This window comes from Podarcis raffonei, chromosome 7 (genome assembly GCF_027172205.1).
Source record: "Podarcis raffonei isolate rPodRaf1 chromosome 7, rPodRaf1.pri, whole genome shotgun sequence".
Classification (NCBI taxonomy): Eukaryota; Metazoa; Chordata; class Lepidosauria; order Squamata; family Lacertidae; genus Podarcis; species Podarcis raffonei.
In genome coordinates, this window is record NC_070608.1 from 91019881 (window position 1) to 91034813 (window position 14933).

General features: G+C 42.2%; 1 protein-coding gene and 1 pseudogene across 6 annotated transcripts in view; one reads left to right on the plus strand and one right to left on the minus strand.

The window, feature by feature from the left end:
- SEMA5A (semaphorin 5A) overlaps positions 1-14933 on the plus strand; it is a 163443-nt gene that overhangs the window by 86895 nt on the left and 61615 nt on the right. For 5 of the 6 annotated variants that reach the window (XM_053397508.1, XM_053397505.1, XM_053397507.1 and 2 more), the window contains exons 5-8: positions 5854-5916; positions 8681-8779; positions 11572-11785; positions 12820-13105. In XM_053397508.1, coding sequence (XP_053253483.1) covers positions 5854-5916; positions 8681-8779; positions 11572-11785; positions 12820-13105 — 662 coding nt within the window. The remainder of the gene's footprint in view (positions 1-5853; positions 5917-8680; positions 8780-11571; positions 11786-12819; positions 13106-14933) is intronic. The other variant, XM_053397510.1, reaches the window with a different exon arrangement.
- LOC128417221 (histone H3.3A-like) lies at positions 2569-5520 on the minus strand (annotated as a pseudogene).

Below are 14933 nucleotides of genomic sequence, written 5' to 3' on the forward strand. Positions count from 1 at the left end.
ATCCAACCACCTTTGGAAATAATATATTTTGCCAGTGTCTAATTACCAGAGCCATCTGCCTAAGGCATGCTCTGCCATCTGTCTGGAATTTTGTTTTGTTCTTTTCTGTTTGTTTTCTGTTTTTAGTTTATAGAAGTTCATAGAATCACAGAATTGTGGAGTTGGAAGGGGCTCAAAAGAGATGTATTTCTGTTGGTATGAAGTGGTTGCGATGGTAGATGTTGTTGCTGTATCTGTCTGGTGTGCGTCATAATGGGTGTAACAGCGCAATACTTCATTCATACACAAACTCCTCCTTGTTCTTCCTCCAAAGCTCCTATGGGCAGGGCTGTCTTTACCCGGGGTGCAAGGGGTGCGGGGCACCCGGGCGCTGAATTCCGGGGGAACGCCCACCGCTCTTAACTATCTACCTGTTATGAAGTAATAAATAATTTTGATTAAGCTAGAAAAACAAAATACATATATACCTAGGTATTACTGAAATGTATACCTACTGTTTCACCAAAAGACTTTCGTCTTTCTGCGGTCATTTACCAAAGACACGCCGCGCCAGCGGCAGCGCTTGTCATTCACAACAGTGGGGCTTGTCAGACTCAACGGCGCTATGCACACGAAATTAACTCTTACATTCAAATATTGTGTTACGTGTTGTATTGAGCTGCTATGCGGCGTCAGCGGACCTTTGACATGACTGATGTTTCTCCTAAGCGGGTGCCTAAACAATACTTATAAGGTTAAGTGTGGTGGTGTTGTATACTTCAGTATAAGTGTATTGTAAATATTAAATAAAAATAAATAAATAGACTCCACTTGCTGGACTCCACCCACTGAACTGCCTTCAGTTATATTCTTCCATTCATCCAGTTACCTTTTTCTTTCCTTCCTTCGTTTCTCCTCTGTCTAAACTGAGATTGTAAGCTCCTTGGGACAGAGATCTGCTTCTGTCTTTCCCCCCTCCTTTTCTTTATGTTACTCTGTAAAATGTGTATTTTTCTGGTGGTAAAAAAACCAAAAAACAAAGAAACAAACCAGGCTTGCTGTTAACTGAATTTGGTGCTTAGAGCAGGCAGGGGTTTGGGGAAAAGCAGGAGACAGAAGGCAAGAATTTATACTAGAGCTGGACCAAACTTTTCATGTTGAAATCTGGCATTTCAAGGCAATAGAACCATTCACTGAATTGGGAAGCAGGTTAAGCAGGAAAAAGCCGATCTCTCTGATTTCTAGTCCTAACCATGTGGAACAGTGAAGATCAGAAGTCCTGAAACAGAACAGGGCACAGTTGTCAACTTTTCAACCAGCCCTGGTTCCTGTGTCTTTTAAAAGTGTTTGATCTTCAGCAATTAGCAGGTGAACATTTTCATAGCATGGAGATACATGCTATCACCTGCTAATTGCTGCAGATCAAAGCAAAGACAAAGGCCAGTTGAAGACTGTAACAAACCTCAAGAGCTGCCTCTGGGGTCTGCCTCCCACACACATGTTTTTCGCTGCTTGAGTGCAAGAAGCTCTGGCAACCAATCGGAAGCCGCGCCTCGGTTGTCAAACGTTTCGGAAGTTGAAAGGTCTTCCGGAACAGATTACATTTGACAACCAAGGTTTGACTGTACAGTGGAGTGGTACCTCGGGTTAAGAACTTAATTCGTTCCAGTAGTCCATTCTTAACCTGAAACTGTTCTTAACCTGAAGCAGCACTTTAGCTAATGGGGCCTCCTGCTGCTGCTGCGCCGCCGGAGCATGATTTCTGTTCTCATCCTGAAGCAAAGTTCTCAACCTGAGATAGTATTTCTGGGTTAGCGGAGTCTGGAACTTGAAGCGTCTGGAACCTGAAGCGTCTGTAATATGAGGTACCACTGTATAAATAATCCAGTAATCAAAATCAAGAAAATAAAAGAACCAGAATTAAATAATTGTTTAAATCTGGTTATTTGTATGCTTGCCCTGAATTAAGAATTTGTTGCCTTTGGGGGGGGGGATCAAGTTGTAACCAGTTTTAGGGACGCGGGTGGCACTGTGGGTTAAACCACAGAGCCTAGGACTTGCCGATCAGAAGGTCAGTGGTTCGAATCCCCGCGACAGGGTGAGCTCCCGTTGCTCAGTCCCTGCTCCTGCCAACCTAGCAGTTCGAAAGCAAGTCAAAGTGCAAGTAGATAAATAGGTACCGCTCCGGCGGGAAGGTAAACGGCGTTTCCAGGTGCTGCTCTGGTTTGCCAGAAGCGGCTTAGTTATGCTGGCCACATGACCCGGAAGCTGGCTCCCTCTGCCTATAGAGCGAGATGAGCGCCCCAACCCCAGAGTCGGTCACAACTGGACCTAATGGTCAGGGGTCCCTTTACCTTATAACCAGTTTTATTGCAAAAAGACCCTGTACACATTTATATCAATTCTAGTACCTTACAATTTTAGCTACCCAACAAGTCATTAACATACAGAAACATGCATGAAAAGCAAGAAAGATCACCCATCCCGTCTGCATATTAGCAACTTGTCACTGTTGAGCAACAAAGCTCACATCACTGTTTTTATGTGAACAGTCACTTTTAGCATTCATCCTGGGTGAAAGATGGAATGATTTAAGTACAAATGTAACATATTATAAACAATTTCATACAAAAAAAAGTCACAAATTGAAACCAAAGTATTTTACAGAATTTACTACAAAACACCATAAAAACCTCCTCCTCTTAAGCCCTCTCCCCCCATATCCTACGAGCCAATTGGATGTCTTTGGGCATGATGGTGACTCTCTTGGCATGGATGGCACACAAGTTCGTGTCTTCAAAGAGACCCACCAGATATGCTTCGCTAGCCTCTTGCAGAGCACCAATGGCTACACTCTGGAACCTCAAGTCTGTCTTGAAGTCTTGAGCCATCTCCCTTACCAGCCTCTGGAACGGAAGCTTGCGCATCAAAAGTTCCGTGGACTTTTGGTAACGACGAATCTCTCACAGCGCCACAGTACCAGGCTTGTAGCGATGAGGTTTCTTGACTCCACCAGTAGAGGGAGCGCTTTTCCGAGCAGCTTTGGTAGCCAGCTGTTTACGTGGAGCTTTGCCACCAGTGGACGTATGGGCAGTCTGCTTGGCATAGCTGTCAACTTACAGATTTGAAAATAAGGGATCAGCAGCCAAAATAAGGGATCAACAATTACTTTGATAAAATACATATTTTGTTGCATGCAAATGGCTTTAGATACCCATTAGGTCCATAAATTACCATATAGCATATATTCAACACACAAAAACAGCAACAATTTGTTGTTGACAAAGCACAGCTGGACATAGAAAGGGCCCCATTACCTTCAGTAGCTTATTTAAGGGACATCATCAATAAGGGACAGCAGCGGGACATGGCGCTGGGATAAGGGACTGCCCCGCCAAATAAGGGACGCTTGACAGCTATGCTGCTTAGTATGCTTGGCCATTTCCCTTTACTTTTTTACACTTTCAGGAATGGAGCCTTTAAAAACAATTCCGCTCCTATCAGCCGCAAGGTACACGTCCTACTCCTTCCCCGACAAACCCGCAACCGTGAATTTGTTGACTTTTATCTGAAAGTCTGCTTTTAATATGCTTCCAGAATTTGTTGTTCCCCTCCCTGATTCAAGGAGACTTTTTAAAAATGATGCGCTGACATTTCAGGGCGAGCCCTCTCCAAACCACAGGAAACACTTTCCCCGACTTACAATGAAGCACATCAATGAGTTTCTTTCAGATGCAGTCATAAATCAGGACCAATTCCTTCTGAAATGTGGAATATTATGGGGCGGTTTCTCCAACACATGGGACAATCACAGCTTGATTACTTTGCATGCGAGTCAATGTGAACAAGGTTCCTTGACAGTAGAAAGTTTGGAAAATCACATTATCTTTGAGCTATTACCCTGCTGTTAAATACTCCCCCCCCCCCCCCGCCTATTATTTCACAGCAAACTCAGTACAGGTTCCAAGAAAAGCTGCTTGCATGATGCTACGTGCCAAGTGCTGATTATTGGCTTTGGGAATTTATTTAAACAAGAATCAAGAAGTCACAGCTCTAGTTTCTGTGCCAATTGTAGGGTTGCTGAAGTCAGGTAGAGGCAATTGCACTAGCCAAGTCAAGTGAAAACTTGCAAAGGTTCTACAGATTTCCAGCCCATGCCTGGAAAGGAAAAGCATCTTGTGGGTCTCCCTCCCTCTTCCAGTCTGTCTCAGCTGACGGCTGTGTCTCCATGGAAAGTGGTCCCTCAGCAGACAAAGAATTGATGACTTCAACTCTTCCTTCAACTCTCCCCTTTCTCAAGGGAGGCACCCTTTGGAGCAGTACAGTGGTATATCAGTCCCACATATGGATTTAGTATAATTTGGATTATTAGTATAATAATCTTTAGTATAATTTGGAAGTTCTAATCATATAGAATGATACATTAATAATGCGTTATTGATAAATAATTAATAATATACTAATTTTATGTACTTTTAATATCTGACTGAATAGTGTAAGGTTTTTTAGAGAGGAAAATGAAACCCTGAAAATAAATATATAAATATAAATATAATATTTATATCCTCCAGGCAACACATACTATCTTCTCCCTATCTTATCCTCACAACCCAGTGAAGTGGGGTGAGTGTTGCTGGCTGCTCCAAAGGTACTCAGTGAGCTTCATGGTTCAGGAGAGAGAGAATTGAACACCGTTCTCCTCAGTCCTTGTTTGGTGCTCTAACTATGACACCACACTGGTTAGGTTCACATGAACACTGACTTGGTTGCAAGGAACGAAGGGAATGAATGTTCAAAGGTTGACCATAGAACAGGGAGGTAAATGGCCTACTCTGTGACTTCAACAGCAGTACTGCAGAAATCAATATACTGCACAGGCAAAGATACAAAGATTTGCAGGCATCAGCTGATCAGAGGCTCCTGCAAATTCTGCTTTCAACAGGGAGCCTTACCTTATATGATGTCAGATGTAGAGCAGGGGGACGTGGTTTGGGGGAAATGACCCAGCAATGCCCTACGTAGCCTGGGACCTAAATTGCGGTCATCTCCATGGCTTTCAAGGTACTGCTTTTTTCCACCTGGGTCTTTAACATGTCTTTGATTTTAATGTGCATCTTTATCCATCCTGCATCCTCATGTTTTGTTTTAATCCTTTATGGTGTTTATTTGTTATTTATAGTATTTCATGGTTTTTAGTATGCTGTCCTGGACTGTCTTGAAATCATTTGGTGAATGGCAGCATACAGATTTTTTAAATAAACACGTAAACATTTTGGCCATTCTAAATAATAAAAAACATGTTTATTTCTTAATGTGCTTGTTCAGCACATTAAGGGTTTTGATGTTGAAACAAGACCCTGAACCCCACACCCACCCCAGCCACACCTCATACATGAACAAGGGAAACAGGTGAACAAATGTGGCTACGTGTGGCCCTGAATTAATTTCTCGATAGTTATATTTTGGTCTTTCGTCATCCTGTGTGTGAATGAATTTACTTGCTTCACTCCTTGCCTCTTGCGTGCAGAAGAAGCACACCATGATTGCTAAGCCAAAAGCAAACTGTAAGTTACTATCATCTGGAGCAAAACAACCCACGACTTCTGGTTCAGAAGCAATGCTGAGCCAGGGCTTGCGGTTTGCTTGCTCCCTTTGCTAGCGTGGAGAAGCGAAACAGTCATGATTCACTCGTGCCCAGCAAGCCATGATTTATGGTTTACCGTGACGCCCAAATACAGCCATTATATTTTCTCTCCCATGCAATTTTAAATCATTGTTGTTTATTTCAGTGGAAACACACGATCTCTAAGCTTGCTCCTGGGCATTTTGCTTGTTGTTTTCTGCATCTAATCTTTATTTCTTTCTGTGTGCTAGGGAGTGGAGTGGTCTTGTGATGAAGCTACTACAAAGGCTTGTTACAGTAAAGGCAAATCAAAGGTGAGTAGCTCCTTCTTAAATAATTAATTTCCTAGATCCGAGTGAGAAAGTTCATCTGTCCACTTGTGCCTATGCATGTTTACTTGAAAATGTTCACAGGATTGCAGACTCATTCAAGCAAGGTTCTAATCAAGTTAGCATCTGTACATAGTGAAGGAACAAGACCACACTGCTCAGTGTGTGCATCTTTCCTGCCTAAAGACCTGTTGGGATCTGCTTACTGGATTGCACATTTGTGCAGTGTCCTATGTGAGTTAACTCCAGTTTGGACCCACACACACAGACCTCATGCAGATATTGCATCCAGTGCATGGACACTTGGCAGGCTTAGGAACTGGAGGGTTCACCTTTGTGCATGCGTGCTTAAAGTCCCACTCAAAAGTCTTTGTACTGTGGTTGCTCTCACACCACAGCAGAACAGTTGGAGCTATATTATTATGGGAACCTGCTAGTGTTTACCATGTTGGGTGCATGTTTTTGAGTTACAGTGAACTCCTTAGGCTTTGTTCTTTGGTCCTGGGACAAAGTCGGTAACCAGTGGACATAATATTATGTTTGCTGACTGGGAACAGTTGTGGACCACTGGGATTAAATTTACGGCATGCAATGCCTTAAGAGAGAACATTATGAAAATGATGTATAGGTGGTACATGCCCCCAGTCAAGCTTGCAAAAATCTATCATTTGCCCGATAATAAATGTTGGAAATGTAAAGATAATGAAGGCACATTCTTTCACCTTTGGTGGATGTGCCCAAGGATTAAGGCTTTCTGGGAGATGATATATAATGAAATGAAAAAGGTATTTAAATATGCCTTCTTGAAGAAACCAGAGGCCTTTCTCCTGGGCATGGTCGGCCAATTGGTGTCAAAGAAGGATAGAACGTTTTTTATGTATGCCACAACAGCAGCAAGAATACTCATCGCAAAGTATTGGAAGACGCAAGATTTACCCACTCTGGAAGAATGGCAGATGAAGCTGATTGACTGTATGGGATTGGCAGAAATGACTGGCAGAATCCGTGACCAGGGAGAAGAGTCGGCAGAAGAAGATTGGAAAAAATTTAAGGACTACTTACAGAAATATTGTAAAATTAAGGAATGTTGAATGATGCTGGATTGAAATTAAGTGGTTTCTAGCTGTAATGGTATAAAGGAATACGAAAAAATGGTTCTTTATAAGTAAAAATTTAAGGTTATAATAACTTAAGATGTTGGATAGAAAATAAGGTGTTTTTATAAGTTGTAATGCTTTGAGATAAGGATTTGCTGAACAAATAATTTGAATTGGACTACAAGAAGGGGAGGTATGAGGAGGTCAGAGAAATATGTTATTGAAAATTAAGTATTACGAACTATATGTCTTTTTAATTTTTTTGTTTGTTTTTTGTTTGTATAAAAATTGAAAATTTTAATAAATATCTTTAAAAAAAAACAACAAAGTCGGTAACCAGACTGAATTTCACTCAGCCTTGTCTGCAGACTTTCTGGGGTGCTGGAAGCACCTGAATGGTACAGCAAATAGACCTTTGAGGGGGGTAGAGTGATAAAAGCAGGAAGCATATCTTAGCAGTTATAACAACCAATCATAATGCATTCTTACTTCCGGAAAAAGTCAGGCTGGAGGTTTAAAAATCTGCAGATGCAATTTTAAAACACTAGGACTATGAAAATAGAAACAAGCCTTACCAAATTTGTTTCCTGCTTGCATGACAACATATAGTACAGACACCAGAGATTATTTGGCGTTTACAAATCTTATAAAATCCATAATTCCCCTTGAGATAGTACTTCAAGGTAGAAGTCTGAATACTCTTTGTTCTGCATACCCCAAAGCTATGGGCTGAATGCATTCTGTGACTGCAGTTGGTCTGTTTCATGCCACATATAATGGTAGCTGCATATATAGACCACAAAGGGTTGCCTTGGCATCGCCCACAACGCACACAGTTCTTGTATGGACAAGCTGACCTCCACAAAAATGTCCAGCTACAAAATTATGAGCACAGTCACAGCCAAGGCACCCTTGAATCATACTTTTGAAAGAGGCAGAAAAACTTGGAGATTGATTGATTCCTTTGACCAACTCTATGAATGTTTGACAGTTTCTGCATCGCCAGGTGTGGAGGGTGCAGTGCCTGCTCCAAGGAGTGTCTGTTCCTCTGAAATTACCCCCACATATCAATAACTGAGTTTGCCCCAATACTCCCTTTCTCCCTCCCCCCCTCTCCCCCTTTCACGGGGAAGGGCGGGCTTCATACAGCTTCCTTTATGAACCTGAGATAGTATGGCCCCAAAGAGTTATACCAAATCCAAAATGCCTGGAAGAGTTACAGGGTGCACAATGTGAGCGCATGTAAAAAAAGGAATCGTAGAATTAGAGAGGACCATTGTGACATTTTAGTATTAGAAAATTCAATGTGCAATACAGCAAAGAATGGAGTACTGCATTGTTTGTTGGAGGAAAAAAGAGCCTCAATTACTGGCATTAAGTTTTTTAGTGGCCCTTGCCACAGTTGAGTCAGCTGCTACAACAAAGCATAGAGAAAGTGATGCAGCAGAGCTTCTCAAAAGGATCAATGGGTTTCTTGTAATTAGGAATTGATTGTAAATATAATCTGCACACACCTTCAGGTATAGTTTATCTGTTTTTTTTCATACATAGTTTCATACCATAGGATACTGAAGAGCAGGTCAGGTTTTGCTTATGGGACACTGCTTATGGGACATTGATGATCCTGTTTTCTCTTTCTTTTTTGATGTTAGGAAGAGTGCCAGAATTATATCCGTGTCCTTCTCATTGGTGGGGACAGACTCTTTGCATGTGGAACTAATGCGTTTACGCCCATTTGCACTAATCGGACGGTAAGAATATGGACAAATCCACACTACAGAATTAAACTGGATCAGAACTCATTCCTTCTTCTCAGGGAGCCCTGGATACTGGGATTGTGTGGGGTGGAGGGTGCTAGGGCTGCCTGGGAGAACGCCCTTTCTGGGGAGATCCACCTGAGGCCCTTTTTGCAGTTCTTTACATGCTAGACTCTGGTCCTGTTGGCAAGTTAAGAGAAGATTTTCAGCGCATGTACCACCAAGATAGGAGGAGTGCATGGCGACAATACAAAAGTTAGTTTGAAATATTATTATTATTATTATTATTAATACCCCGCCCTCCCTGGCCAAGACCGGGCTCATGGTGGCTAACACCAAATACATTAATACATTAAAAACACAAAATCAAATGATTAGTTAAAATACAATTTGAAATCACATTTAAAATCAAAATAACATTAAAAGTTCACCAGGCCCAGCCACCCGTGCTGGTCCCATATGGGCCTATAGAAAGAGCCAAGGAGGCCACTTACATACAGGGTGCCATAGAAAGAAGGGGGTCAGACTGGGCCCAGACCAAAGGCTCGGCGGAACAGCTCCGTCTTGCAGGCCCTGCGGAAAGATGTCTCTTGTGACAGAGCATTCCACCAGGCTGGGGCCACAGCTGAAAAGGCTCTGGCCCTGGACTAACCTCCTTGAGACCCGGGACCTCCAAGATGTTATTCTTTGTGGACCGTATAGGTCCTCTGTGGGACATACCAGGAGAGGCGGTCCCGTAAGTATGAGGGTCCTAGGCCGTATAGGGCTTTAAAGGTTAAAACCAGCACTTTAAACCCAACCCTGTACTCTACCAGGAGCCAGTGCAGCTGGTAAAACACTGAATGAATGTGATCCCGCGGCGAGAGCCCCATAAGGAGCCTCGCTGCAGCGTTCTGCACCCACTGGAGTTTCTGGGTCAGCTTCAAGGGCAGCCCCACGTAGAGCGAGTTACAATAATCAAGCCTGGAGGTGACCGTCACATGGATCACTGTGGCCAGGTCGGGGAGGGAAAGGTAAGGTACCAGCTGCTTAACACGCCAGAGGTGGAAAAATGCCGCTTTGCTGTAGCTGCAACATGTGCATCCATAAAAAGGGAGGCGTTGCTTCTATAGAAATAGAATAAAATATAATAAATAGAAACAAATAAAGTAGGTAAGCAGTCATGATTATTGCTGCCAGCTGGAGGAAAGATGCAGAGGTAACTGGAAATATCTGGAGGTTGCTTAGCTGATGCTGTTCATGGCAATTCATAGGTTGAAATTAGATGAAATCTGTGGGAGAGCTTGCTTTAATATTGGGGCTAACCTGAATACTATTCATGCAATTTCATTTTTATTATTATCAACCCCTTCTCTGGTCGTGCAGTTGGTTACAGCCCCACTTAAGCCTCAGCCTGCAAGCCAGCACTGAGTTTCATGAGTCGTGGGGAGGAGTAAGTTATGTAAAGGGAAAGGGACTGAAATTTTGTTCTGTTGGGATGGTGAGAAGGACCTTGATTTGATTGTTGTCAGAATTAGTTAATTTAAATTAAGCAAATTTAGATTATTTTAAAATAATAATCGAGAAATAAGGCCAATTTAAATTAAGATTTCCCCTTTTTGAAGTTCCTGTATTTATAGTTGGTTTCTATCACAATTAAGTCATTTTGGCTTGCAACCAAATGGAGTCTTTATGCTATCTAGAAGCACAATATAAACCTTTTGGTCATGATGTGCGTATGCCTTGCAGAATTATACCCGCTCAGAGACAAGGAGCAGAATTATGTGCGGTTCTTTCTATGTACCTGTGAGGATATTAAGTAAGAGCAGTTAGTTGATCCAACAACCATGTTGTAAGTATCCAGAATGTCTGTACAGGACTGGCAGTTAACAAGGCAAATGTTTTTAGGTATCAGGTTGAAAAGTGCATAAATAGTCATATTTTGTCTGAATATGTTGCAGAAGTCAGAAAATTGACAGGAATGAAGCAAGTGTAGAAAAATAAGTACTCTAAGGATGGCCCAGTATAGCATCTCCTCTCATACCTTCAGTACCTGTGATGATTTGCTAGTCCCTGGATCCACTAGAAATCCCATATTAAATGCAACATGTAACTTTTTTGGAGCTTTAAAAAAAGTCCTTTGGGGGCTTCCTACACTACTGTGCCTCTCGCTTTGAGCAACGTCTAGAACTTGGGAAGAAAAATAACATAGCAGAACATAGATTCTGGATGCATGTTTGATGGCAGAGCCTCCTACACCAAGAGATCTATCACTCTGTCCCTGGTTTTATTTTCTGCTAGAAATTATTTATTTTTGTGCTCATTTATGTATTCATTTATAAGCTGCTTGTATCCCGAAGGCTTGAGGCTGGTAATGAAAGCAAAAGAATTCTAGCAAAAGAGAACCATATCCCATCATATCTCTGCTGGGTTAACTCTGGAAACAGGCTAGTCCCACAATGCTGCTGAGATTAGTGTACTCCAGTTAATGGGGCAGGTTCCTTTTAGAACACCTTTCTTTGCATTCTTACTGTTTGAATTTGATGCACAGATGGTATCATGAACAGGGAGACCATGCAATGCAATTAGAGTTAATGCTAGTGATTTTCTATTAGATTTCTTTTAATTGCAAAGTGTGCAAGTGGGAGTGCCGCCTTCTGTTTTCAGATACTCACTACAGAGCTAGAAAGTGGTTGTTGCTCTGTGTGAGAGGACAGAGAGATGCACGCTCTGTTGTGGCACGTAATGTTGTAGATTGATTTATGGTTTCCTGCTCAGTAATATGGTTTTAATTCCCTCCGCTGCAGCTAAATAACCTGGAAGAGACGCATGATCAGATCAGCGGCATGGCTCGCTGTCCATACAGCCCCCAGCACAACTCCACCGCTCTGCTTGCAAGCACTGGTGAGCTATATGCAGCAACAGTCATGGACTTCCCAGGAAGGGATCCTGCAATTTATCGCAGCTTGGGGGTGTTTCCTCCTCTCCGGACTGCACAGTACAACTCTAAGTGGCTTAATGGTGAGCGCAGAGACAACTGGTTGTTTACGTGAGTAAATATTGTTCTGAAGGAGCACAAGTCCTTTCTTGGTGCTTTTGAAAAGGTTGTTGCCTGTTTCTCCGGACTCTGGGAAAGTCTTCAACCACTGATGGTTTAAAGTTGGCAGTTCAGCATGGAAGGAGGGGGTGAGTGGGGAGGAAAAGGAGAGGAAAACATAGAGAGGAGGTGAGAGAGTGTAAGAAGAGGCAGGGACACGTCCACAGCTCAGTCGCAGAGGGCTTGCTTTGTGAGCAGAAGGTCATGGGTTCAGTCTCCTGCACTGTCAGCTATAAAGATCCTTGGCACATGGACTCCTTCTCAGTCTTTGGACTGCATCATTAAATTCATTGCTATTATTTTAATGCACATGGCAATTTACAGAGATGAGTGAGCAAAAGCACAAAAGACAGGCTTTGATCCCCAAGGAACTGGAAATGGAGGAATACAACATGGTGAGGGAGACAAAGATGGCAAGGGACGAATGTGCACAAATGCGTCAGCTGTGCTTCAGCTTGATTACAATTGGGGATGAGGACTAAAAGACTCAGCAGAAGACCTTTCCAAAGGAAGGACCTGAAGAGTGAATGGATGGAACCAGTTAAAAGAGCAGGTGTCTGTAAGGCAGCTGAGCGTGGAGGAGTAAGCACCACCAGGCTGGAATATTCTCAAGTCATGCCCTAGGCTTCTTTAGGAGGAAGGGCAGGATATAACAACAGCAACAACAACAGCAATAACAATAATTTATTTATACCCCGCCCATCTGGCTGGGCTTCCCCAACCACTCTGGGCGGCTTCCAACAAAATATTAAAATACAATAATGCATTGAACATTAAAAGCTTCCCTAAACAGGGATAAAATAATAAATAAAGCATCAACAATTTAAATGTACAGATAGGTACTGTCACAATCACAAGTAGATGTGGCTTTTAAACAGCAACAGCAGTCCAGTGTAACATTTGTTTCTCCTTTTGAAAATAGTTGTTTTCTGATATTTTGTCTATTGATGCATTTCAGAACCAAATTTTGTGTCGTCTTATGACATTGGGAACTTCGTCTATTTCTTCTTCCGAGAGAACGCAGTGGAGTATGACTGTGGCAAAATAGTCTTTTCCCGAGCTGCTCGAGTTTGCAAGAATGACATTGGAGGCAGGTTCCTGCTGGAGGACACCTGGACCACCTTCATGAAAGCTCGTTTGAACTGCTCCCGCCCTGGAGAAATCCCATTTTACTACAATGAATTACAGAGTACGTTCTTCCTGCCAGAACTGGACTTAATCTACGGGATCTTTACCACTAATATGTATGTAGTTTATGAAATATTTTTATTTCTAGAATATTCAGAATGAATTAGAGAAAAGAGTTGTGCTGCCTGCTCCTCCTGGGAAATAGAATTGATACTGAAAAAAATTATGAGACAAGGGCTCTTAGAGGAACGGAATAGGAAGTGTTGACGGAAATACACCCATCCATTGCTTATAGAAGTGCAGGACCTGAGGGCAGGCAAACTTCTCAAACCAGAAAACTTTTGTTGATGGAGTTTTTAGTTTAACACAACTAAATGGAAACTTCCTTCCTTGAAAGGAGTTTTAAGCAGAGATTGGATGGCCACCTGTCATGTATGATCTAGTTGAGATCCCCTCATTGCAGGGTTGGACTAGATGACCGCAGGGGTCCCTTCCAACTCTGCAATTCTATGAGTCTGTGATTATATGTCTAAGGGAGCAGTTATGTATTAATTGAAATATTTGTCTCCTGTGCTTTCGGCTTCATCAAGAATCTTCAGTGCTACTAACAAGTCCATTAAAAACAATCATGAGATCCTTTTTAAAAAACAAAAGAAGCATAAAAACAAGCAGGCAAGGAAACACCTATAGTCACCACAGCGCAGCATCAATATCATGTAGGGTGGGAGAGCAGTTGATAATAGGCCAAAGGCCCTAAAGAGCAATACTGTTCAGATGTCACCAAGGAGGACCCATGAGGGCCTCTCAAGGCAGGGTGCAAAGTTCCAGAGCCTGCAGAGGAGAAGACCTTGGTCCTCTGTTCCCACCAGCTGAGCTTCACCTGCTGAGAATGCAGCACAGGACCTTTTCTGTAATAACAGGACCGTCCTCCAAGATCTGAGTGTCCAGGCAAGGTCACGCAGGAGAAGGCAGTCCTTTAAATAAGTTTGGTCCTAAGTTGGGGGTTGGGGGGAGGGTCTTTAAAGGCAATGAACAACATGTTGAATTGAATTGGAAGCCAATGCAATTTATATAAATCAACTTCTTTCTGATAGTTGTGGTAGCCCCAGTGTTGGTAGTGGAATACTTTTTTTAGGGAGTAGGATTGCTCTAACAGTTTCACTTAAACAGAATGTTTTGTGTAAAAGTCTACCAACTCCTGTCTACATCTTTTCTTAGAAAGAAATATAATGCTGGTGTTTTACCCCATGAATTATTTAGTTGAAGTACTTCCATATCTGCTTCCACTCAGCACTGAAGATCTTTTATCTTGCTTCAGCTAAACTTTTTATCAATATTCTTAAAACTTCCAATTCAATCTGCTGTTCTGCTGAGCTAGTTTTCCTTGTGCTTTTCTGACAGCACCAGCTTGTAATTTGCTCCTGTATCTGAGCCACTCAACTGAAAGCGCTCCTACTTAGGAGCTCTACATTGTGCCATCTCTTTCCCTGGAGGGCAGAACCTTTGGGTAATTAGCCGACCCAGGTCAATGATGGTCTTAAACAAATGTTTAATGTGTTTTAAGATACACACAGGCTAGTCAGTCAAGAAGCATAGAGATGCTGTTCTGCAGTGACGCTGGAACTAAATGGAAGCTAACAACAACAACAACAACAACAACAACAACAACAACAACAACAACAACACCTTTATTGTCATTGTACAACCTGTGTAAAATGAAATTAAATGAGCCTCCCCCCCCCAAAACACTCAATCTCTTATCGAACAACACACCACCTAGACAGTTTTTTATTAGCTTCAGAGTGGCAGATTTCGTTATTTCAATTTATGTTAGTGGGTGATAGTTGTTTAAAAAAATCCTGGATAAGTAGAGAGAGCTTTCAGCCCTCCTTAGATCCAGAATATTGAGGGGTTTGGACAAACAAATGAAGTAAGATGTTGCAC